Genomic DNA, 26,189 nt, shown 5'->3' with positions numbered 1-26,189 from the left:
GGTGCACCCTGTAGGCTGCAATATCTGCCTATGGTAAGACCTGCCACCACTAACAGAGTCCATTAGCCACAAGCCGGGTCTCTCGGCACAGCCAGAGAGCCACGTGAGACACCAAGAGGTGTTTCCTAGTTTCGCATTGTTGGTGCTAAGCTCAGTTCTTCCCAAATCAGCCTCCAGCTCCAGTGATGGCATCTGCTGCAGACGCCTTCAGCTTGGGGAGCACAAGTGCAGAAAGAGGAAATCCCCACGGGCAACATCCAAGGATGTCTTCTTGCCAGAGGTGGCACGCACAGCCCTCAAACACCTCCACCTCATTAGCAAGAGGTATCAAGGCCTGCCCTTACCCTCCTTGTCACCGTAGGGTCCCTTAAAGCTTTGCCCATCAGGTGCCCAAGCAGAGTGTTTGTCTGCAGGAAGCGCAGTCTGATGTTGGTGGCTTTTGTGAAATTCCGCAGAAGAGGAGAGTAGGAGAAGTTCATGGCTCCTGGGCGCCCGTTTACCAGAGAGACAACAATCTGTGAACGCAAGGAGGGAAAACAAATCTGTGTAATCCTCTGAGATGGGAGGAAATTAATCCCTCCCTCAGCCAAACCCAATCTTTACTTCCCTTCAAGACAACTGAATCAGTTCCCTGCCAGTCTCTTTTGGTTTAACTGGTAGTTTAAGTGGCATCCACAAGTCAAGAGGGAACCAATTAGTAAGAGTACCTACATACACTGAGAAACCACAGGGGATGAAAACGTGCAACTGCTCACCTCCCCATTTTCTAAAGGCACAATACGGGAGTATTCAGTAGTGCAGATGGCATGGTCATCCTTGGTGATACGATCCACGGTTTGCAGTCCAAACTTCTCAATGCAGTCCCTCTTGGAAGCTGTTCATCCACCAGAGATGAGAGCAGTAAGAGAAGAGGAACAATTCAGAGCCTTGTATTGATTTTCCCACGCTGACCAACACAAGGGAAGGGTGTATACTCTTTGTTAAGCATTTACTACATATAGATTGCTTTGTATCATTAACTGTCATTGCTAACACACACGTACTCCACCAAGGGAGGCAGTCACTGTAAGAGTAATAGGCATGGTCAGAAAATCCCTCAAATCACCTCAATGTAGTGAATTAATTCAGAGATGGAAGGTGAGAATGGCCATTGTACCTACTGTGACCACCTGTAGAGAAACCCATCTCAATTTTGGCATTAAGCTCTCAGCTTAACCAGCCTGAGCTCTAACCCTGGTCTGAATTTGTTGCCTTGCTGGCACTGGATTTGCTACATCGCTTGTGCTGAACTGAGGAAGGGCTGTTCGCTGCTAGAGCTCTGCTCCTGATGTAGGAGCTTGTACCATCACGTTCAAGTCACTCTTTAAACTCTTACGTGAGTCCTGCAAAGCAAACCAGCAGAAAGCCGCGCTACAGGAGCAACCACAAGCCACAGCCACTGCTGCAGCATCTCCCACCAGGCAGGGTGGACACCCAGGTGTAGGAAGAGGGCTTGTGGTGTTTGGGAGAAGCAGAGTGACTGCCTGCAGGACATCTTCTCCCACCTTACTCTGAATTCTGCAATCACTCATAAACCAACACTACAAAACAGAAATGCTGAAGCCACTCAGAACTGCCCCTTGGGGACAGCAAGTGAGGGCCGCTGCCACTAAGTGGCAATGCAAGGCTGGCTAAAGCCAGGGGACAGGCATGGCCAGGCAGTCACGCTGCTGGCCCTGTAACCTGCTTTGGGGACACTGCATCCCAAGAGTCTCCTTGCAGCTGTAGGAATGCCCTGGCTTCCCCGCACAGCCATTCCTGCAAGTCCAGCGCCCTCGTCCCCAGGATGTCTGACGTCCCTGTGCTGACAGAGCCAACCAAACCACACTGAACGTGCTGAGGGAGGTGCAGGACCTGATTGTGCAGGGTGGCGAGCACCCACATCTACCCACGCAAAAACCTACACAGTGCTGCTCTCGGGCTGTTCCCCCAGGGAAGAGCTGGGGACAAAGGCTGCTGCTCCTTCCCACCTGCGCCAGGAGCTCTCAGCAGTGTGTGCCGAAGCACACGTCGCTGCAGCGCTCCTGAGGGTGTTTCCACAGAGAGAAGAGGGAGTAAAAGGCAGCCAGCACAACCTGCTGCTCTTGCCAGCGCTGCTCAGCTCACACAGGGAGCTGATGGGGAAACGCTAGCCTAATTCATGGGAATAATCCTCCAAAATCTGTTGCAACGTGCCTCCAGAAGGCATGTCCCCCACGCCATGTGCTGCACTGGTAAACTAAGCCAGGCAGGAGGAATGGGAAGGGGGGAGCACAGAGAGCTTCTGCCTCCCCTGCCTTCACCTCTGCTTTGCACCTGCCCACACCTCATCTCCAGCAACGTGGCATCACTCCATGAAACACTGTTTTGGCAACAGCAGAAGCTCAGTTGCATCCACAGGAAGACGGTATGGAAACATTAACGTCAGGTCTCTGGCCGCAAGCTGTGCTTCACCAAGTGCTTTTTTAAAGGCAATTTATTCTGGAGCCCCAGGCAAGGAGCCTATCACCACTGGCTTGAGATGACTGATTTCCAGAGCACTGTCACAGCTGGGCATGGAGACGGGATGCTCAGCAAGATCAGCTTCTCAGGAAAACCAAAAAATTCCTCCAGTTATTGCCAATCTACGCAACAGTGTGAGTCAGAAGCTGGGCACTCTATCTCTGAGATAAAACAGTGTAACCCATCAGCCTTAAACCCCAGCAGTACTTTAAGGAAGCAGCAGACTGGAGAAGCCTACCCTCAGAGGAGAAAAGGACAGAGCCTTGCTCTGCGCTATGGCTGCCTTCCCCTCCGCGGTGGCACTGCCCAGCAAAGCGAGATGAAACGGGCTAATCCTGCACCCTGGTCCTGCACCACACGATGAGCTGGGGCAGGCAAGGCTCTGAGGGCCTGGATGGACAGCTGGGACTGGGCGTCTTTCATGTCCTGTCCCTATTTGAAACGCTATGTGGGGAACCCTTCATGCAGATAAAGACCACCATAAATCTCTCCCCAGCACTCCTGCTTCTCCTTTGGTGGCCGAGGAAAGCACGGTGCCTCCCTGCCGTGATGCACGGAGGATTCGCATTGCCACGGTCCCTCCAGCCCCCCTCCCTGAGAGAGCCCATCAGCTGCACCCGCAGATGCCTTCCACAACAGTCATTTCTTCCCTCCTCCCGCAAAGCTAAGCCCGAAAGCACTTCAGCAGCCTGGCTGGGGGGCACAGGGCAGCCTGGGGAACTGAACACCTCCCACAATGAGCAGAGCTCAAGGCGCAGCGCTGAGCCAGGGGGATGGTGTCACCCATGGCAAGGCTCACTGGTGTCTCTGGAGAATGCTTACATTTCTGCAGGCTGCTTTTAACCCTCTTGCTGAACTGACCACTGTTTTTATTAGACCACCTACAGAATTCCCCACGCCAAAAATAAATCTCTGCAACGGACTTCTTGTGCTAGCGAATCTGGCAGGTTTTGTAGCAGCCACTTCTTTATTTCCATGGGAATTTTCCACTGGGCTGTGTCACTTGCATGTCACTTCTCAAGGGGAGTGGTAACATGCACTGATGTTGCGGGAGGGAAGAGGACTCAGACGTTACAGCATTGCCACTACTTGCAGGAACAAGCAAGCAGGGCAGGAGCTCCCAGCTCAACCCCAGACCATACAATAATGTGACCGTAACAGGCTCCAGGAGAGGCTTCAGAGCTGGAAGGGAAATTCTCAGAGAAGACAGAAAAAAACAAAGCAGGCAATCTGACAGCAGTAATTCCCCACCAGCATACAGCAGAGGGAAAAACATCCACACTGGAGAGAAACTACCACACTAAGGCAACACAGCAGGTAACATGGCTGCAGCTCTTTCCTGCACAAGAAAAGGCCAGCAAAGCTAAAGCGTGGGCTGACCAGTCAGCCAGAAATATGAGTCTTTAGGGGCAGCCCAGGGCAAAGCCTCTGAGTGCTCCAAGGTCCTTCCTTGCCAGGTTTTAAGTTCTGGCTGTAGATCTTAATTCACATCTTCTCCCAATTACTGCTGCTGCTTCTGGGAGGGGCCTGTGGTTAACATGTTCGTCAGTATCCGGCTACCCCACAGACCCTTTGGGAGAAGAGATCTGTAGAACCAGCTGTTTCTAAAGGTTTTAATCAGAGAATGGGGAAGTCAAATGCACAGACTGGATCTCTGCAGCTACCCTTCCCAGCCAGCTGTCCCTGATCCCACCTTGCACAGAGGCAGGACAGCGGTTCCCTGCCCTGCAGAGGCTGTATCCGATCTCTGGTACCGCTAAGTGCAAGGGGATTGTTTTCTGCCTCCAGACTTTTCTGTCACAGCAGCCACTTGGAAGTGAGCTGGAGTGACTGGAGTTTGCTTCTGGAGGAGCTAAAATATGCCAGTCTGGATACAGTACAGGGCAGACAGAGAGAGGAGGGAAGGAGGAGACAATAAGACAATCTCATATTCCAAACCTAGATCAGCAATGCCCAACTATTGACACTGGTGCCAACTTCGACATCTATGTAGTTTTGGGTGAGAACCAATGTCAATGCATTAAAAAATACATTTAGTCCCAGCGAGAAATAAAGTTCTCCTGCCTTAAGGAGCACCACAACTTCACCAAGCTGCTCTGATCTAAGCTTCAACTCTTGCAGCCTTATTGGGCAGAAGAAAGAGAGGACATGTACTGCATCGCAGCAGTGACACAGAAACAACTCCAAACCCAGCCTCGTACTTGCACAGAGCTGTCTTCACTGTGGCCTCGCTACCTGGCATTGCTCTCTTGTAACACTGGCATACTTACAGGCAAAATACTGCCAGGGCTCGTAGGTAAGGCCAAAGTCAGTAGATCGCTCCAGCACCCAGAGGTCAGGACGAGGGGAATTGGCAAATTTGATCAGGACATATGCCACGTGGAAGAGCTGAAAGAAAGGAACACAGAGTTAGTTGGCTGCTCGAGGCATCATGAAAACCAGGGAGAGCTTAGTGGGATCCAAGCCTAATAAATGAGCTGGCACTCTGCAGATCCTGCTGCTCACAAGCAGCCTGTGGAGCAAAATCATCCATATCTAAAAGGATCGTGATATGACACGGCTGCTGGAGAGAGCCAGATTAGGGAGCTCAGCTCCCACTGGTCTGAATGCAAACAAAACACAGACTTTGTGGCTACAGGCTGGACTGGGGAGGTTGTGCTGGGCGACACCTTAGACTTAGCCTTGACCTGAGCAGGCAGCACTCTAAACCAGCTATGAAGCCATTCTGGGGTAACAGATAACACCCTAGACTGCCAGCCTAGAAACAGCCGACTGCACCTTGCACACAGTATTGCAAAATACTTTTCTGGGTTGTTTTGGTTTTTTTTTTTTAAAGGCTCTCTACATGACAGCCCTGCTTCACCCGTGTGACCTGCGTTTTGAGCCCCAGCACAGCTCCTCTTCCCCAGGTGCCACAGGGAGAAGGAGACCCACTTGGCTTCAGCACAGCTCTAACACTGGGCTGCTCCCATTTGTCTGGAGACTGATGTGTGCACACACACCCTTGCCAAGAATAAACTAAACGTACTCTTTTAAAGAGCTAAAATGTCAGTGCTAGAGAGAAACAAAAGCCCCAGCAGAATTTCCCTTCCCCGGCTGGCACAGGCTCACTCCAAGAATCCCTACTCCATCATCCTGTCACAAAGTGATATTTAAAGGCAAATAAAGTTCTCTTATCAGAGAAAATTCCTAACGTCAAAAACAACCCAAAAGGGAGTTTAGTGCTTGAAAAGCAGAGATTTATAGCTCAGGAGTCCCTCCTCATACAAAGCTGGTTCTGTACAAGCATACATCCCCCAAAGACTAACAGGTACGCAGAGGGACACTTCTACAGGGGGGGAAAAGGATGGCTCCGTGCCTGACTCAGCCCGCCTGCCCCAGCCATAATCAACTTCAGGATGGCCAGAACACCAGCCTGCACCTCAGCCCTGCCCCAGCCACACACATTGTTGAGCCAGAGGGGGAGAGTATTAATAATAACATGCCTCCAAAATAGCCCTGACAATCAAGGCTAGTGGCAGGCTAGTGGCACCTGAACTTACACCTGGGTGTAGGCTAAGGGGGTTCGAGAGAGATGCTCAGGGTGAACTAGATCCAGCTGGAAATGTGTGTGATACTGAAGCAGAGCAGGTCAGAGGCCATTCTCCAGCTGTGAACGGGCAGGAGGGTGGGATTTGTTACCACTCTCAGGGTTTGCACTGGTAAGGACTGGTGCCATCCAGAATGAAGAAATCAAAGTGGTCACCCAATGTGGTTCCCCACTGCCAAAAGATTTGCAAGCCCAAGCAAGGGGGAAACAGGCATCCTTTTCAAGCTGCTAAAAACTGAGGAAAAACAGACCTAAATGCTGCCTTAATTCCCCTCTGTATCCTATGGTTGTCAAGGCATATGAGACTAAGCTTTTTTGAAGGAGCAGCATTTTCTGCCTGTTTACCCTCTCAGCGGAGCTGTTATTTGTTAGTGAAGCCCAAGAGGCAGCTCAGGCAGCTGCTTTCTCTGCAGGACCCGTTCTCACAGCTTAACATCTGCCTCTTGGCATAGGAACATGGCTGAGTACCAGCCAGCAAAGTTACACCTTCCCTCCATTGTAAATCCTCCTTCGGCTTTATTCTACAGGGAATAAATTAATGTTCCTGCTGGAATCTTGCATAGCCTTTAGCTGGACACAATTAACTGTGGCTCCAGTGTACCTGGATGCGTTCTGGTCTCAGGCACTGGGAGAGCCTCTGCTCTGAATGAACAGCAACCACAAACATAAAGTTAGAAATGCGAGGCATATCCCTATCTTCTGCATTTATCTTTTTGCAAAGCCAGCTATGAGTTTATAGTCAGTAAATCCCATGGAGTTTCTGGGGGGTCCTCCTCACTGTTCAGCTTCATGCTGGAAAGAAATGTTCCTAATTAAATGTCCTCGAGTCCAAACTCCTTGCATGCTTCCAGCTCTCAGAAGTCCCCTGCCTCTGGAGAGCGTGGGTCATGATCCAGTCAAATCAGTGCACGGTAAGAGTCGGTTTTTGCACAAACACTGAAACTTGATGCAAAACCAAGCCTAGCTCAATGCTTTACAAAGTGAAAACAACAGCCAAAAAAAGAACTAGTGCTGCTGGTTGCAAGCCCTGGTATAAGTGCTCCCGGGACAGGGGAGTGGCAGGGCTGGGCAGCGTGCAGGCTCATGACCCGCAAGCTTCCCTCTCTAGCTGGACGAAGATGGTGTAGCTGGTTTCAGTATGATTTAAGTCATGGGAGATGGGGGTTTGTGCACGTACACACACATACACACAGTGGGCACTGGGGAGAACTGTGTCCGTGCTTGCTGGGAGCTCTCTGAAAGGCCAGTCCCATCCTCACTGGCAGAGTTAAATATCCAAGAACAGGGTTAGCACACTAACTTTTTATCTTTTATTGCCATTTTTCACAGAAAAGAACAAAAACCTCTGGGTTCTTGCTGGATATTGCTGGATCAGCCACAGCATCTCAGCTGAAGCCCAGTTCAGATATTCCTGTCCTGCTCCCACTCTAAAAGCCAAAGATGATTCCTCTGCTCCATACCCTAACCCATCGTCAGCGCTGCTGCACACTATTAGACTGCTACTGAATTTTATTCCAGTTGCGACCACAATTTTGGGACACAAAGCAGCCAGCCAATATTGCACACCCACTCCCCTCCAGCACGTAAGGGCTAGGGTCGTTCCTGCATGGAACACAGAAAATATTCAGGAGTCTGTGACCGCAATGAACCCAAACCTGGAACAGCACCTGCATCCTGGTATTCAGAGGGATTTTTGTCAAATCTGGTGCGTCCCCTGCCCCTCCATGCAACATCCTTATTTTGCAGAATATCACAGCCTGCCGGAAAAAATAAAGGCAGATTGCCTGCTTCAAGTGCATATGCTGAGAAAACTCAGAGATACAAAGGCAGAGCAGTAGCTCTAAAAATAGAACTGGCAGAAAAGCCAGACTTTTCATTCCATGTTTAGTTCCAGTACAGTTCTGCCCAACCAATATTGCAAGAGAAATGGTTGAGGTTTTTTTCCAAAGCCTTTATTTAGCTCTTATTATCAGTCAGATGAATAAAACCCTCTATGCTCCCAGCCTGTTGGGCAATTTTTTCCCCTTCTCCATGGAGGAAGGAGGTGAAGCACCAGATTTGATGCACACACTTGTCTCCAGGCAGGCAGATCCTTTGCTCTCACCACCTCTGAAAGCATGCCAGGTACAACTCAACCTTCGACCATCACCCGGGATTTCATGAAATGAGTTTTCAGCCAGGAAATTCTGACAGGAGTATTTGAATTAGCAACCATCTTTCTTTGAAAATAACATAATCCTTACATCTAGCTGTTGTTGCTGTTAGTGGTTTTGAAGCATGTTTCCTTAGTAACAATCACCTGTGGCTGCCCCAGTGTCTGCAAGGATGGAGCAAGTCCCAGAGCCAGGAGCAGAAGATGGAGATGTGGGCATTTCCTCCATCTCCCACCCACTCCATCCCTTCACATGTCTGGACGATGGGCAGCTTTATCCAGGACCAAAATCCCATGAAAATATAATTCTGATTACTGCCCAGTGTAACAGTGCAAAGATTTGAAGAGGAAAACCAGGATCCAGAGAGGCAAGAGAAACTCAGCTGCTTTTGGAGCAGCACATTCTCTGTCCATCTGACCGTCTATCCTCCTGTGTAAGCAGTGTGTGATAGCAGACTTGCATTTTTCTCCTCTATTCCCTCCCTCGAGACACTGATTTCAGTTTTCCAGCTCTGGTAGGCGCATGTGGAAACAAGACATCAAGCTGGACCCAGCCACATCCTGTGTTTCTTTGGTGAGGGATTTTTGAAGTCTCACTGATGCTCCTCAGAGGTGCAACAAAGCCATACAGTAACATTTAATAAGCAAAATAAGTCTTCACATTGTTGTAATATCAGCAACTACATTTTGAGAACCAGCAAGAGAGGCCCTTTTTTGGTTGTCCAACAAAAAGGTACGAGCAGGCTATGCTGGCTGGGAGCTATGTGCAGCTCTACTCCCAGCCCCTGAGTGCGCAGGAGTAGTTTATATAGTAAACTACTCTCTAATTTTATGTAGGACAGATTTATTACCTTTGGCATTGACTTATTAAAATAGCACCATGTAAAAACAAAGCAGTTCATCTCTTCCTAACCGCTGCTAAATATCCCTGTGGAGCGCGTGCGTGGATAGCATTACCAGCACTGCCGTATTCCTGCTTGGGATTTCCCGGAAGGATCGGATGGACCGGGCAAGCAGGTGCGGCTCAACGGCACAGCGCATGGGCAATAAATCCCACTCTATAGGGGCACACAAGGCCTCCTGGATACGCACAGCACGGCCGGGAGCGGTGGCCAGCCCAAAGAGCTTCAGCACACGCGCAGTGGGCACCCGCAGCAGATTGCACCCCGGTCTGGGTCACTGCGCAGCAGCTCCAGACAGCCACAAAACCTAGACTGAAGCAGGGAAAGCAGGAAAAAAAACAGAGGCACTATTTCAGAACTACTGCGGAAAGTGTGTTTGCTTGTTTTTTGGTGGGGTTTTTTTGGGTTGTTTTTTTCTTTTTTTATATTTCCCCAGAGCTTTCAAAAGTGATTGATGCTTTTGCTTCCTGCCAAGCCCATCCATCCCCCAGGCACTGTCTCGGTCGAACACTGCAGCCACAAGCCCACCTGGCAGACGTGGCAGAGGCCAAAGCCTGGATGGTCCAGGAAAAAGCAGCTCTCTGAGAGCACAGGTCACCTCTGCCCGCAGCCTGGGCACCAGCGTTCCGGCAAGCAGCTGCCCTGCTACCCTGGGCACAGTGAGCACTCGTCAGGCTTGGAAACGCTCGGCAGCGCTGGCACCACATCTGCTCTTCCTAGCAGTGGCAGAAGCTAAAGCTAATAAGCAATCAAGCCTCTCCGTGCACCTTTTATCCCCGCAAACAGCTATATGGAAGATGAAAAAGCCCTGGAAAGCCAAAGAGCTTCTGACTTGCTTTGAATTTCTCTAGGTCAGTGATCTGCCCCTTTTGCATCTTTTGCCTGTAATCATTTATTCTATTGAAGCAATGGATTTACTCATTAACAGCCTCACTGTGCCCCTGCTGAGCTTCAGCTGTCCTACAAGCAGATTTCTTTCTTCTTAGCCCATAATCGGAATCCTTTATTAAAATCTCTCACATTTGGCTGCTGGTAGGTACGTGCCTATCTTTTATCTCCAACCACACGAGAACTATTTCAACCCTTCTAGGCAGCAAAAAAAGGTCCTTCCCCTCCAAGCAGGCATAGCTTTTTATCCATTCATTTTTTATAAAACACTTAAGTCCCTGACACCAACCTCCCCTCCCCAAAAAGCACAAAAGTAAGTCTGAAAGATGGGCATGTACTGAAACACACACTTTGTCCCCGTTTCCCTCTTTTGCTTACAGCACCTCCTGCCTCATTCTCGTATGTCTGTATGTCAAGTCCTCACTCCTAAAACCGACATTTTTCCAAATTATTCATGCAGGGTTACAGGATTCTGAATAAGGTGGTCTCCTACACTTGTATCCCAAGATTTTGCTAGCCAACTTTTAGAAACAAACACCCATCCTCTTTCACTGTCTGCAGAGGCCATTGCAACTCATCACACCCATGCTCAGAAACCCTTCAGGGTGCCCCACACCTCTCAGACAGCAACCAGAGCTGCCTGCCCCAGTAGAGAGGTTAGCTTTTATCTTCCTCCAGAAAGTCTGGGACAAGGCAGAAGCCTGGGAGCAGCAGTGCCCTGGCTGCCCTGAGCCCGCGGCTGCCCCAGGAGGTGACAGCCAGCCTCTGCCTGGCCCAGGACATGCGCCAAAGAGGCAGAGCCCTGTGCAGACCCAAGCCCAAAACACCTGGAGGAGAGGACAAAGCTGCAAAGCTGGAGTTTTTCAAACATCTCTGCAGGGCTGGGGAGAGAGGCGAGCACTAAGACTCAGGGGAAGGGAAGGGACTGAGTTTTGCACCATCCATTTTCAAATTTTTCTCTCAAAACTCAAGAGTTTTATTGAGAGAGATCAAAGAAAACACACTCCCCTGGAAACCACAGATTCAGAACTACCAGCCAGTGTGAAACCTGCTCAGTGTCATAACTAACAGCAACTCAATGTTTTACGATGTTATTTTCTAAACTGCGCCTGTTCCCTTTCTAAGCAGCTTGCCTTAGGTGAACAGCTGAGAGAGCATTTTCCACAGAGGATTTTTTCTTTAAACACCACTTTGTAGGATTTGGCTGGTTCACTAATTTCACACACAACACTGCTTTACCTTCACAGCATCCTCCTGTGCAAGCTGTCCCTCCCCAGCCAGCGCCACACACACCTCCTGCCTAAAATCCTGGGGAGACCCGATCTGCGTCACTTGGTGCAAGCCAGGACAGAGCGGTGCCATCACTCGAGCCTGCACAGTGCTGAATTGAAGATCTGGATATCCAAGTTTTGGACATGACTACCAACAGGGCAGCAGCAAGAGCCTGATACGTAGCAGGTTCAGCTGGCTGACACAAAGGAGAGAGGCACGGGCAGGACATGGGGTTTGGGGAGCATCCCGTTAAATCCGTGCCTGCCTGGAGCTGCAAACAGCAAGTGCCGTGCAGCTACACGTGCAGCGTTCAGGGGGTGCTGACACACCCACCTGTACACGCTCAAACAGAAGCTGGTACTTAAACCCCAGCAAGTGGGATCCCGTCTGAATTCAAAAAATCAGCCTCTTCTGTGTTTGCCCAACAGCCACTCACGTGTCGCTTACTGGAGCCAGACGTGCCCAAGGTGGGCGTAGGTAACTGGAGGTGTCACAGCAGAGCAAAAGGCGGTCAGGACAGAAGGGGATGGCTGGAATTCCTCGGGATAAGGCTTCAGCCACTTACAGATAAGGACTTTGCCCACACTAGGCTTTCACTGTGCATTAGGAGATATCCTGCACTTGGCTGAGACAGCCTTTGCATTTTCTAGGTTGCTGGGAGAAAGTAACTCCTTAGAGACAAGACTGAAGTATTTGTCTTTTAGCCCAAACTTGAACTAGCACACCCTCAGGGAAGGGCTAAGCAGGCTCTCCTGCCACCACAGTCATCTACATCATAATGAGTCGCTAGCAGGATTACCGGCAGTTCATATGGGGATCTTCCTCCCAGTAAAATATGGCATTACTTGAAAAGAGAGGTAGGGAAGAAAGTGGCTCAAAGAAGAAAGCTGGAAAGTGAACATCAGTCTCTGGGCTCATGAAGGCAGAAGGCACGCCAACAGACTGGCAGGCTTCGATAGCTGCAGCTGTGAAATAACGTGTGCTTGTGCAGCGCTATCTGACATGCAGAAGCAAAGAAGCCAAACTGCCTGCAAGCAGCGTCGTGTAGATCGGTGGGCAATGAGCAGATGCCCCCAAAGGACTTGGTATTGTAGGGGAATTTAACTGGAAGTCACTCAAATTCAGACAGCTAGATAAATCCAGCCACCTACATGATGATGGCTTTGAGCTGAAAAAAAATACCACATTGCTCTTGGGGCTGATTTTCAAAGGCCCTTGGTCCATTGCCTTAATTCCCCTCCCTTGAACTAACAGCACTTTATGACTATTTTAGCAAAATGAAAACTATACCAGCAAAAATTCTAGTATTCCCAAAACATACAGAAAAATGTGCTTTTCTATAAATAGAAAAATCAGGGAGTTCCTGCTTGCTAATACTAACTGGTGTGCTTGCATCCTAAATCTGAAATTGCTAAGAAAAAGCATGACTTGAGGGATGTAATCTGACAGCAGTTATTTGAGACAAGAAGCAGCAGTCTCTTCAGGGAGCTGTCAGTTCACACATAAGCAGAGTGAGTTTTGGGGTTTTTTTTGGTAACTAACAGGAAAGAACCGACTCAGTTTTTAACGTCAGCTAGACTTCAAGAGGCTAATGGGGAAAAAAAAAAATCTCATTGGTGTGCCCCACCCAACCATGGCAAATTGTAGACAACGAGCACATCTCTGGCCTGGAAGGACACGGCTGGTCCCCACGCTCAGGATGAAGGGCTCAGCGCCTCACAGTGAGCCCCAGCATAGCACTGCTCTGCAAATAAACCTTTTAAGTCCGCTTCACTCTGCATCCGTCTGGGTCATTCTCCAATGCTCCTGTTCACATAGGCAATCTCCCTCAAGAGTGGCTCACCCCAATGCTGCCTTTGCTCTGGGAACAATTTTACACTGATTTATCAAGAACATCAACTGGTTGCTTTGTGAAGGAAGACTCGAACAAACAGACAATAAACATGAATGAAGGAGAGGACGGCACAGTATGTTGCCACAACCTCTCCCCACATCGCTAACAAACCCCCATCTATCCATTACTTCTTGCTGTGCAGAGGGGAGAAGGTCCAACTTTGGAGAAAAGCCTGTCCCTTTTCTTCCCCAGTGACTGACCATCTGTGCACAGCAAGCACGAGCAGAGCTGGGAGGAGAGCCCAGGCCCTACCTACTGCCAAGCTGTGCCAGCAGCCGTAGACACAGTCTGTAAAGCCTCCCTGGGCATCCTCTCCTGGGACAGAGAAAGAATGGGCTTGAAGTCAACAGCTGGAATACTTTTAATAACGACAGCCCTGCCTGGTACCTCCTGTTTATTAACACACAGTCTAACAGGGTAGAAACTATGACCTTGAGCACAAGGAAAAGAAAGAATCCCATTAAAAGACCACGTTCATCCCTCTACCAGCCAAAGACAACGTCACCACGAGAGGATTTCACCAAGAGTTTGCCAGTCAGAGCTCAGCACTGCTCTGAATCTTTCTCATTTCCTCAGAGTATAATTTAACAGCTCTCAGTTAATTTGGTTAACTGTTCACCCAGCTGCATGCGTGCTGAGATGCAGAATAAAGTGTCCACAGTCACGGATTGTTTGCTTTTAAAACATATAGGAGGAATCCGTGACTTTGGCAGCAATCGTAATGAAAGCAAGTCATTAAAACATGGCACATTCCAGACCCAGATGTATGGGCACAGCTGTGAGAAAGCGCAGGTCCACGGTCCAGCGCAGCAGAGCTCAAAGCCTCTGGGTCTTCCAGGCTCTGCCTGTGCTGCAGCCTGTTCTCCGTGAACCTTGCTGGGAGGAGGCTTGGGAGAGCAGAGGGGCTCTTCTGCACGGCTCCTCTGATGCCCATTCTTGCAAAGCATCACCAGTTCGGGGCAGGCACAATACAGTTTGCAAGATGCAAAGTGTTTGCATCCTTATAAATAAAAGTCAAGGCGAAACCTCAATGGATTTGCGAGCAGAGCTGCCTCCCCCCAGCTGAGGGCTCCCACACAACCAAGCAGGAATTTCAGCATGCACTGGGCCAAAATTCCTCAACTTCCTCCAAACAGCAAACAGCTCCTCGCTAAGAAATCTGGTCTGACCTTTCATACCGCTTCATTTCTTCCACTCTGCAATTAAAAAGCAGCAGCAGCAGAGCACGCTCATCAATTTTTGTACAATTTCCATATGGAAACAGTGTGGGCCACTGAAGAGGAGCTTGAGAGTGCTGAAGTAAATCACTGTGTGGCATAGTATGTGGCACCCACGTTGTACTGCTGATGTCCAAGCTCAGCGAACACCATTTGCAGTCAAATTACACCCCAATAAAGACGGGGTGCCTACCAATGTGGAACCCCTGAAGGCATTTCAAGCCAAGCAAAGAAATGGGCACAGTCAGAAAGAAGAGTCTGCCTGGGTCTCAGTTTGGGTCCAAACTCGCAGGAAGGCAGATAGCCCAAGCTATCTCTCGAGCTCCTATGAGATGCAATGCTCGCAAATTTTCAAAACCATCCTTCAAGAAAAGATTTTGGTTTGAAAGTGTCTTAAACACCCTGGAGCCAGCACGACCCTGCAACTGGTTCCTGTAGCTCACTGTATCTCCCTGTCATCACTCTGCCTTCAACACCTCCTGAACTCAGGCAGTTAGAGAAAGAAATCTGCAACACAGACAGGCAGGAGACCTCTCTCCATCGGGCTAACAAATCCCTATTGATATAATGCCGACTTCCCAACAAGCTGGAGTGGGAGGGTAGAAAATCAAGACAAAATGCACAGTGACGAATTCTTCCTCTTTGTAGAAGTGTCAGACATCACAAGATGGATTTGTGGAACAAGAATGCAGGGGAGGAAAAGCTGAGGGTACATGAGAGGCCTTGTGATTTAGGCCAGGTATAAGAGCAAAATCCTTTAAATGGACTAAGATTAAAAAAATAAAAAAATCAGTGAAGTAATATACATGATGTCATACAGCTCTGAACAAAACGAACTTGTATCTAACAGGTGGTCCAAGTTAAACTAGAAGCTGTTTCAGGTACGTCACAAGCCAAGCTAGCTGTGCAGAGTGGCTGGTGAGAAAAATAAGCATCCTTACTGGCAAGAAGTTTAGATTTCCTTGAACTTTCCAGTCTGCTAGTTCACCTGTAATCTCTGAAGTGCATTATCTCTACTTGCAGGGTTTACTCCAGCCTTTTATTGTCGTCTTATCTCCAGCCTCTTCCTGCCCCAGATTCAAAAAGAACATTACAGAACAATATGAATGAGCTTTAAAAAAAAAAAAGAAGAAAAAAGTATATATATATACACACACACACCAGTCCAAACTCTTTGGCAACCTGGCTATCCAGCACGCTTGCAGAGGCAGGATGAGGTTTTGCATGCAGAGACAAGGAAAAGCAATCTCCCCTGGCTGACGAGGACAAGGTAACTACAAAATTCCCCCAGCGCCTTGCACGCAGCTTGGTAAAGTCCTGGTCAAACCAGACAGACCTACCTGCAGCACATCACTAATCTCAAGCTAGGCAGCACGCACAGGATTTGTAGGAGGAAGAGAAGAGGAAAAGGCAAACACATCTCAGCTACGTTTGTGCCAGGACCATAAAACATGGTCTACTCTTGGGTATGGTGGACTAATTAAGCTGCCTGTCTGCAATCCATGATGCAACCCTTTCAGGACAACAGCTATGCAGCAGTTGATTCCTACAGTTGTATTTATGATAGTGCACTGAAAAGTATTTCCCACAACAACCTTCTCTGGGTGATGAGATCATGTCCCAGAGAAGACCCTTTCTATGGACAACATGTATTCACAACTACTGGGAGAAACCTCCGTGCCTGTCAGACCAGCAAGACGGATCCCAGGCAGCAGACAGCCCTCTCCCTTGATAGCACAGCAGGATTCACACGTCTGCAGGGGCACAGACCCACAGCAACAGTCAGGCACCAACGAGATGCTCAAAAGGCACCTGAGCTGCCCCACTCAGCAACGCACAGGGCAAGCCCTGCAGCTCTTCTCTACCAGTGTTTTTTTTAAAAAAATAACAAACAACCAAGCCAAAAAGCCCCAAACTCCCTGGTCCCAGCACCTCCCACGTAGGTCAGGGCTCATGAGTCATGGCCACAACCAGAGCCCAGCCTGCTGCCATGGGATTTTTGCGCAAGCCTCTGTCTGCCCAGGAAAAGCGTGGTTATGACACCAGAGGCTCCATTCAAGACAAATGCAATCTCCCGAGATAAGGCTTGTCTGTGGTGAAAGGAAATTGGCTGCTTTGTTTCAAACCAGACCTCTGTTGTAAGTACCTTTTTGCATACACAAGCATCTCCTCTGCTAAGCTGCTCAGCCCCGTGGGTCAGCACTGGGGCTCGTGCAACAGCAGAGCCCAGGAATAAATCACTGCAGCGGGCTCCCTGCCAGCACAGCCAGCGGCAGCGACGGCCGTGGTCTTCTGTGAAACAGCCCTCCCTGGGACCAACTTAATTGGACCCTTTAGACTCGCTTCACATTTCCAAGAGAGGCCACTGTCCCCCATCACTATTTGCTCATTGCAGAAGCAAACTCAGGAGCCCTATCCATCAAAGCCTGATGCTAACGAAGACCAGCAACCAATTAGCAATCCCCCAACTGCCGCATTAGGAGTTTCTGAAAACTAGATGTGCTGCAGGGTGTTCACCTACTCTGGCTACACTGCAAGTCTTTTGCAAAGCAGCTTCGAGGTCATCTGGGCTATTCAAGCCTTGCGCTATTTTTAGGGCTCCAAATTATGTAGGGATATCCGGGAAGACTTCACAAATCTAGTCCAATTCCCACAGAGTTCAAAACCAAATTGGTCACAAACTCATTTTATCCTCAAGGGTTTTTCCTTAATGTTTGGCTTATGCCCTCCTACTTTTATTGGTATTTTAATTCTTTTAAAAAGTTCTTATTGAACATTATTTTAAAGGGAAAAATATGCTGCAGTCTTTGTGGGTGAAATAACATTTTAAAGCATTTCCCACATTGGGAATTAATGTTTAGAATGTCCAAAAAGTCCATTCAAATCCTGCGTCTCTGATTAGCTTTGGGCTGTTATCACAAAAAACAGGGGAGAGACAAAAAGGATGGAGATATCTTTAAAGGTACATAGGCAGAAGAGAGCCCAACGGGTGATTTAAACTTCAAGTTAGCCTTTGCAGAGATGGCAGTTCCAACGCAAACGTTTGGTAACTCGCCCCAGTCCACAGGCAGCTCTCACGCCCATTCCCACGTGCGTATCTGTGTGCCTCCGTACATCCCCAAACACCACGTGGGACCAAATCAGAGACCTGGGAGAAACCTCAGCTCTGACCTTCCCACCTGCTGGGCTGCTCCTTCCTTTCCTGAGAAATACTTCAGTTGCATTTTCTAGCTCTGCTCCTTCTCTTTCAGTCATCTCATCTGCCAATGGGAGCTTAAGCTGGCTCATGCTCCTTTGAATTTCAATTAGCCCATAGCAAAATTTTCGATATTTATTTCCTCTCACACCAAATTATCATTTACAGCATCAGACACTGCTGTTCTGCTCCAAGGGCTTATTCATGGATGTATCCCAATTATAACACCACTTTCAGATGAGCTCATTTAGCTAATGGGTTGCTCTTAACTATCGATGACAGTCCTCCCTCCATCCCGCACTGCCTTTCTGGGAAGATCCCCTCAGACCAAGACATTGCCATTGCAGCCCCTGGCGTCACCACCTCTGTGGGAGCCCCAGCCAGATGCAGCGACTACAGACAGCAACTCTTGCAGATGCCCAAATTCATCTCCTCTAACTCCAAGTACCTGCCTGACCAAAGACAGAAGGTACATGCCAAACTTCAGCAACTTAATTACCTAAGATTAGCTGGAGTAAGTGCAAGGTGGTGTCCTGCAACCCCCCTATTTGTGGATATGCCCCAGCCACGCCGGTCTGGCCAAGATCACTAGAAGCATGCAAGCTGCAGCATCCTTGCTATGAGCAAGGCCAACACTGGCAGAGGAGGGAATACTCCACAAAGCTGGAATTCACCCCTCCTCCTCTTAATCCAAAATAGCCCCATTGCTGGGTCATCAGGCTCACTCCAGAACAGGGGTCAGACAAGGAGAAAAGGAGTTGTAGGCTGGAAATGTGCTGTGAAGGTAGAAGCATGTTTGCTGAAAGTGGCAGTGCCGGAAGGTTGATGCAAAGGGGCTGCTAGGGATTGCTAATGATTTCTGCTTTGGTGGGGTTTTTTGGTTTTTCTTTTTGTTTGTGGGGTTGTTTTTTTGTGTTTTTTTTTTTAAATTAATGCAAAGCTGCCTGAAGGCAGAACCAGATACTTGGTTATTGAATCTATACCCAAATAAAGTGACTGTGCACAGCCTGGGGACAGCTGATGTATTAAGGCAAGATCACAGCGACTCCCCAGCCCGTTCATCACACCGGTGTTCCCTCCTCACTGCAGCCAGCTTGGCCTGCTGCACGCTGCTGTGCGGAAAACAAATGATACTAACTCACTTGTCTACAGCATGTTATGTTTTGAAATATTTATTGCCACCCCAATCGGAAGAAAGAAACATTTCTCTCTTGGACATAATGAAGAACATATTTCCAGTACTCAACAGCTGGAAGCTGGAAAGGTGGCCAAAGAAAATCCCTAATTTTTTCTTTCCTTTAAAGTAAGCATCTGGAAGACTTGTTTGCTGGGGAAGAGGAACCCTCCCAAACTAACAGGGGAAAAAGTCAATTAAACTTGGTCACAATTCACAGGCAGGAACTGATAAAATCATATTGTGAGTGTGACATCAACAACGTGTTTTCTGTCTGCCACTGGCAGCCTCACTCCAGCAGGATGAAAAGAGGCTGCTTTTATTTAATGAAAGGCAGCAACTACCCCAGGCAAAGATTTTCAGTATGGTTTCCATCAGCCGCAAAATTATCAGGGAATTCTTTAATCTCTACCCCTCCATCTATTCAGCTGATACACTCCGGATGATGCTAATGTATTCCTCCTCCCCAGGATGGCAAATGAGCCCCCCTCCACTCCTCAGGTGTGCCCACAAGCTTCAAGCTGTCCCTAGGACCAGCTCCTTCAGCCCAAGTCAGCGTGAACACAGCAGAGGGAATAACAAGCAGCACACACACTTGCATGCAATCATGCAAAATACTGCTTCGTGCAGGCCAGAGGCTCACACAACCAGGGAACCCCTATTCTTTCTGTCCGCTGTTATACCATCGCTCTCTGCACCGAGCATACCCCAAGGTCTGGAGCCAGTCGCTGATTAAATGTCGTGGAGCAGCGGTGTTGAGCTGTGGTGGGAGGGAGCGCGGATACGTGTTATTTGCTGACACAGATCCTTACCCTTCATCATGTCCAAGTCACAACTTTAAGTTGGTGCCAGGCTGCCCAAAACTGCCTCCGCTCCAGGCACGTCTGCTGGGGAGGCTACGGCAGGTCCCGCTGGATGGGTGATCCCCAGGACAGTACTTCTTGCCCCCACACCTCCAGGAAAACCCTGCTGTCGGATGCACTGATTGCTTTTCCCAGAAGCGTGAGCAGCTGACAAGAACAGAAGCGCTCTGCTTTGGACAGGCTGTCTGGGAAAATGTTTCTCCTCTAAATTTCATGACAGGTTCGAATTCTTTTGGAGGGAGGACTAATGTGGGGTTGTTTTTAAATATGTGCTGTGTTATTGTAACTAATAACAGGAAATTAATGCCTTGCTATGTGGTGGGACAGAAGGCAGTCCCTCTGGGGCATGCTGCTGACTGTCCCCATCATGGCCGTATCCTGCATGCCGGCTGCATAGTGGAGACTGCCGAAAGCACCAGACACCCCTCAAAGGACCAGCAGCAGATACAAGGGAAGAGGGAAAAGCACAATCCAGAGCCAAAGCCTTCCCATGCACCCCATCCAACACACTCTGCCTCCCGTAGCTGTGGGGCAACTGAAGCCTTAAGCCTTTGTCTGGGTTTGTTGCATCTAGTCTGGACACCAAAGGCACTTCCAAAATGAAGTGTGTCACCCTCCCTGCCTTGGGGACGGGCAACGAGACTCCCCCCTCCCTTACTGGCTGCCATGTACCAGCCACTGGGAGAAAAGCTGCTTCTGGCAAATGCAAGACATTTCTTTTTGAGAATCAGAGTTAGCTCATGCTGTTCTCCAGCATTCGGTTATCTATCTCAGCAGGCAATCAGGCTTTGCCAGAACAAACAGGACATCAAATAAACAATGCATTAAGACAAAGCACGCTGCAGACACGTGCGGTCGCTCTGGTCTCGAGCCCCAGTGGCTCAGACATCTGCAGCTGCTTTGCTCCGCTCGCCATAGAGCCCTGCTTTTCTCTGACCTGCCCCAGGGCTGCCTTGGAGGTACTTCGCTGCAGAAAGCGGGTCTTGCTGCTGACAGATAAGCCCAGCCCAAATGCAACAGCTTCACTCAACTGAGGACTGATGCTTTCAACACACCTCCAGCTATCCTGGTCAGAAAGGTTTCAGCACACAAAGAAGAAAGAGGCTGACAGCAAATAACATTACTCCTCCTGTAAGTGCTTCTGCTCAGAGAGCACCAAGCCAGAAGCAGCACTAATCCACCTGCTCACATTTTTAACACCGAATTTCCGGGTGATGAGGCACGCACTGGCCCCAGTAGCCAGGGACCGGAGGAAGAGACGCAGCCCAAAACTTCTCAAGCCCAGCGGTGTGTTTCAGGTCATGCTTCTGACCCAGTTTCAAATCCGGGCAGTTTCTATTCACAGACAGTGGGGAGCTGTGGCCCAGCACCTGGCCACGCTGCTGGCAATGCACCTGTCACCCCCTCTCCCTTTCGGCAACCCGACCCACGGCAGCTACGCCACGAATGCGCTCACATCCTGTCCTGGCCCTGCGGACACTGAGGCACGTGGGGCAGGAACACTGAACCGCACCAGGTCTCACCGCTGATGTGAGATGCAGACGTTGGGACGTGGGGAAAATAAACCCCAAAGCCTGTCTAACACTGGTACCAAAGACAGCGTCCCTGTCTGCATGGCAGCCATCTCATGTTTCCTCCTTCCTGGTGGTGGAGGTACACAGTAACTGATCCGTCCCATTACTGCAGAAATCCAAGCCCTTATCCCCACTCCCTGCCTAGAAAATAGCATCACCACAGGGATTTACTATCCCTCAACGCAAGAAAAAAGGACTGCAATTCAAGTACTAGTTATGGATACAGCGTAAGCACGGAATTACAGACTCGGCATGCCCTGAACACCCGGCGTGTGTCCTCACTGGAGAGGTGTGGGGCCACCAGCACCACAGGCACACACAGCTCATCTCCATCAGGCTCCAGGATTTCCTGTGCCACTCGGGCAGGGGCAGAGCACGGCCGCACACACGCAGCGAGGTGCGCGCTACCCTGCACTGCTGCTGATCGCCACCTGCATCCGTGCTGCTCCTCTGAGCCACAGAGCAAGAACGAAGGACACGAGGATGTTATTTCGGAAGCAGCAGTAGCGTTGTTGTAGCATGTCATGCTACTATTAGATTAATGAAAAGCTTTTAACGACCTGGCGTGAATATCCCAAAACACCTTTAGAGCAGCTGCTGAGAGCAGCCATTTAACTTCTATCCTTTGCTAAACACCCACAGTTCTAGAGGCAGGGACCTTGCGAGTACAATTTAGCATTGAATACAGCACGGTGTATAACAGCAATATAAACACCACGGGGTCAATAATAAGTGGCTGTTGGGAAGAAGCGGTATCCCTCAGCAGGACACATGCTAACCTGAGCGGGTTTGGCTCACGAGCTGTTAAATAGCTGTACTTAGCAGTCCAAGGGAGGCCGCTGTGCTGTACAGCTCTGCTCTCAAGGGGAGATTTATAAATATTTTCCAGGATAAACATTTGTAAATAGTGCCTTTCAACTTGTCTGAGACCAGATTCTTGATCTCCTGTTTTCAGAGTCATCATCTTCAAAGGAAGAGAGGCAAAGCCATTCATGCAAACAGGGTAGCTACCAGCAATCCACACTGTTTGGCACTCGTCTCCAAAGCTGTTGTGGTGGGTGTTTATACTAGATGGTGTGTCTACCAGGCGCAGCCAAAGCCTCCCCTGCGATGCCTCCCAGCACCGTTCCCAGGCACGGGGTACATCGCCCTGACGGCCTCCAGAAATCGGATCTGCCTGGGGAAACGTGATCACCTCCATAACCCTGCTGCCAAGGGACAGGGGTCACATTCTGCTAAGATCACAGCAAAGCAGACTGGCATCTGACTCTGAGCCTCACGGTTCATGAAATCAATATACGGGCCACGGTAGTAATTTCACCTCCCCTGCTCTTTGAAGAGTTCCCTCCCTTCCCCCTCTGCCGGCCATGAAACCAGACTCTGGGTGGTCCCTTCCAAGACTGTAAATTGGCTTGTTGAAAGCCTTAGCAAAAGAAAGGTCAGATGCCTTATAAACTGAGCAAAACTGATAGCGCTATGCAACTATTTGCATATTATTCAAAGGATACGCACATCCACACAGCTGTGTGCACCACAGCAGGCATCACACCTCATCCAGATACACCCATGTTGCACAGATTTCCCCCAAAACAGCACATAAAGATGCAACTCTTAGCGCCACGCCCCAAACCTTCAGCTCTGGCTACAGAATGGGGCAAAGGCGGTGTAATTGCGGAGTTGCTGCCCTTCACTATGGATGGTAAAGCTCCATACAGAAACCAAACCTGTTGGGAAGCAGAGCTCAGACCTGGCGCTCTCCAACTCAAAGGGTCAACAAGCAAGTAAGATGTCCTTGCAAGGAGCAGCCAGAGAACTCAGTCTTTTCAGCAGGTTCAACCACAAGAGGGCAACAGCATATACACGCAGACGGACACACACCTGTGCACACACACCTGCACGTGCACATACACACACACAAGGTTGATCTACCAGGAGGTGACTGCATGCTGTGAAGCCGCTGCTGAATGCTTACTGTAGGAAAGGGAAGGAAAACATGGAAGCAACCACAATATTTCTCATCAGAAACAGTAATTTCATGAGCTGCAGGACACCAGCCTGTCCTTGCAGACAGCGTTACATGCGAGCAAAAGGCACAGCAGAGTGTGTGGGGCTGCTCAGCCCGGGCTTGGCTGGAGCCACAGACTGCATGGACAGCAGAGCCCTGTCCTGCACCCGAAGCACATCAGCCTGCAGAAGTGCAGGTGCTCACTGGTCCCACAGCCTGCCTGGAATTACTGAAAGCACTTCCCATGACTTCACAGTATTCTGATGGCTGGAAAGAAGGACAAGGCAGAGACAACCATACAGACACTTGACAGCAGCACCAATGTGCTGCAAATCCTACTGCTTCAGACCCTAAAAAAAAAAAAATTTGCCTTCCAGAGACCCCAACTGCCCCAGCAATTCAGACAAACCCAACTGTCCTATAGGTTCTCCTACTGCTCTCAGTCTCCCCTGTTGCTGTAAGCCACACAGCATCACTGCAGGGCAAACACACATTTACAGCTTGCTCAGCCTCTCCCGCTTCCCTGCTCCCACTGCCCAGCCCTGGGAAGAAAGAGAGATAAGGGGAGTGCTACAGAAAACACAAGGGCTTAAGAAAGCTGTGATTTAGTGGAGATAAAAGGTCTGGGTGTGTAAGCACACACCACTGAAATAAAGACCACTGCTGAAAGAAGGGAGGGCATGTGCAATGGCATTTGTCCACACTGAGGGCATCACACAGGTATGTCATTTACTCGGGAGGTTCAAAGCAAGTTTTTAAGCCATAGCTAGCTGCATTGTCATTCTTACAGCACCCCGGCCTGATGAAATGTGTCTAACTGGCCTACCGTGGAGGTAGGCTTCCTGCAGATGGCTCGTGGATGTAAGGGCAGCCCAGTGTGCAGAGAGAGAGAGGGGCCCCACAGCTCAAATGAGCACCCTACTCCTCTGCCCTGTGGTCTGGGGTAACCACTCGAGCATTTTGGGCAAAAAGCAGTAAAGAGGGAAGCAAAGCCATGTGGGTCTTGCCTGGAGCACCCATTCACCATCCCTGGAAGCAGACCTGCTTCTCTGCTGGGTGAGTTACAGCACCTGCCTTCACCCTGGTTTGGGCGAGCAGCACATGCTGGAAAAGGCTGGATTTCTAGCTGCATTTGTCAGTGCAGGAGGTCCGGATCTGCCCTTTGCTTACATTAAAGGTGACACACAACTGACTTGAGATTTCTTTGTGCACTCCGATCACCTCCAGGGAACAGCCTCTGGTGCTTGTGCTCACAGTGTGAATTTAAGCTGCACTCTGGATCACAAACGTGGTGGTAAAGATTGGGTGCTGGACTGGGGGAAGGAAATTCCTGGTGTAAAACAGTGTAGAGCAGCATCCTCCTCTGGCTCATGTTGAGTGTTATGAACCCAGACTCACCAAAAACTCCCAGCTTGCTGTTCTAACAGACTCCCCTCCGCAAAGACCCGCTATCCAAATTGCTTGAGATGGTTCATTGGCTGAAGAAGGCTAAGTTAACAACAAAGTGGTGGGGGAATAAAATAAGGAATTAACTAGATAGAAAAGTCACATCTCCAAACATGAGACTTGCTGTATCGAGAGGCAATCCCATCTCTGCACCAAGTTCAGGCAGATGGAGGGAGTGTGCTAGAAATGAAACTGCAATGACTGGGGCTATGCAGAGCCCAAGCCAGCTCCAGTCTCCTACCCAGTAAATCCGAACCAAGGATTTCAGTTGCCAGCCACAGGGATAACGTAAGCCAGAAGTAAGATTTCCACGTAGCCCTTACTCTGAACACACAATTCCCCAGCCTCCTTAATAAGGCATATTCATTTTTCACACTGTTAAAGGGAAAGCAAACAGTTTAGGCATTTCTGTTCTTACATTAGGCTCTCAAGCACACTTGCAGCATATCTTATCAGCACAGCTTAGCAGCCTTTCTAAGCTGTTTCAAGACTTTGGCCTTCAGAAACCTGGAGAGGGGGGTGGAAAAACCCTCTATTCATACTTACGAAAGCATAGCACATTTTCAAGAGGACATTCCTACCATCCAGAGCAAACAAATGTTCCCACCTGTACATTCTATGTGCTGTTTAAGTTACAGTAATACCAATCCAGGTTCACTGTGCAAGACAATTTAAATTATTATTAGGAGTTCCTGAGCCAGTTTACAACTGAAATGGAGAAGCCAGACAAAAGAATACTTGTCCCTGCTTTAGAGAGCTCGCAGGTTGGTTTACACCCAGAGTTTTACAAGCACAGCTGTATGAGCTAGGACCACAAGCTTGTTGGGATGTGCTCTCCAGAGTGCGCTAGGACCTGTACAAATCTGGGACCTGCTCCATGACCAGACATTCTAGGTCCTGCAGTACTAAAAATAATAAAAAAAAATACTATAGAAGAGCTATAGTAAGACCCTTTTCAGTACTGACAAAGCCTTGCTGATTTGTTAAGTTTATTCAGGAAGTCCTTGGCCAAATCATAGACTGAAAAAAGAAAAAAGTCCCCTTCCTTAGGATACAAATAGGATTTTGTGCTTTAGGCACTAGATGAGAACTTGCAACAGCTCCTGCTCTTTTTGTGGCCAACAGTGAATTAGATGTCTGAAGTTCCCAGGGTTTTCTGGGAGGCCTGAGGCAGCGATGTAACGATCCCACCACAACACAGCATGCACACAGATAAAGGCCACCTGATCTACTATGACAAACAGAAGTCAAATCTTCTGTCTTGCAGGGCACAGCAGGCAGAGAAAGGTGTTAGAGCATCAGGCCAGGCGCCAGCCTGCTGTGCTACCTGCTTCACTGAGGCAAAGCAGTCTCACCCCCTCTATACAGCCCATCACCCCAGAGCCCTGGACATCATTGTTTTGGCCATACTAAGAAGTTAAAACCCAGACGCTGCAATTCGCTTTTCTTGCCACCATCATGACAGGTCTGAATTTGTTACGGAAAGGCCTTCTGCAA

General features: G+C 49.2%; 1 protein-coding gene across 1 annotated transcript in view; it reads right to left on the bottom strand.

Moving 5' to 3' along the window:
• The window catches only part of LAMA5 (laminin subunit alpha 5), a 92,711-nt gene that overhangs the window by 47,612 nt on the left and 18,910 nt on the right, over nt 1-26,189 (bottom strand). The window contains exons 3-5 of the mRNA XM_054845404.1: nt 4,791-4,908; nt 756-874; nt 345-515 (exon numbers count right to left, since the gene is read on the bottom strand). Coding sequence (XP_054701379.1) covers nt 345-515; nt 756-874; nt 4,791-4,908 — 408 coding nt within the window. The remainder of the gene's footprint in view (nt 1-344; nt 516-755; nt 875-4,790; nt 4,909-26,189) is intronic.

The sequence above is a fragment of the Grus americana genome, chromosome 17 (genome assembly GCF_028858705.1).
Source record: "Grus americana isolate bGruAme1 chromosome 17, bGruAme1.mat, whole genome shotgun sequence".
NCBI classification, from domain to species: Eukaryota; Metazoa; Chordata; class Aves; order Gruiformes; family Gruidae; genus Grus; species Grus americana.
This window is presented reverse-complemented; position numbering and strand designations above follow the sequence as displayed.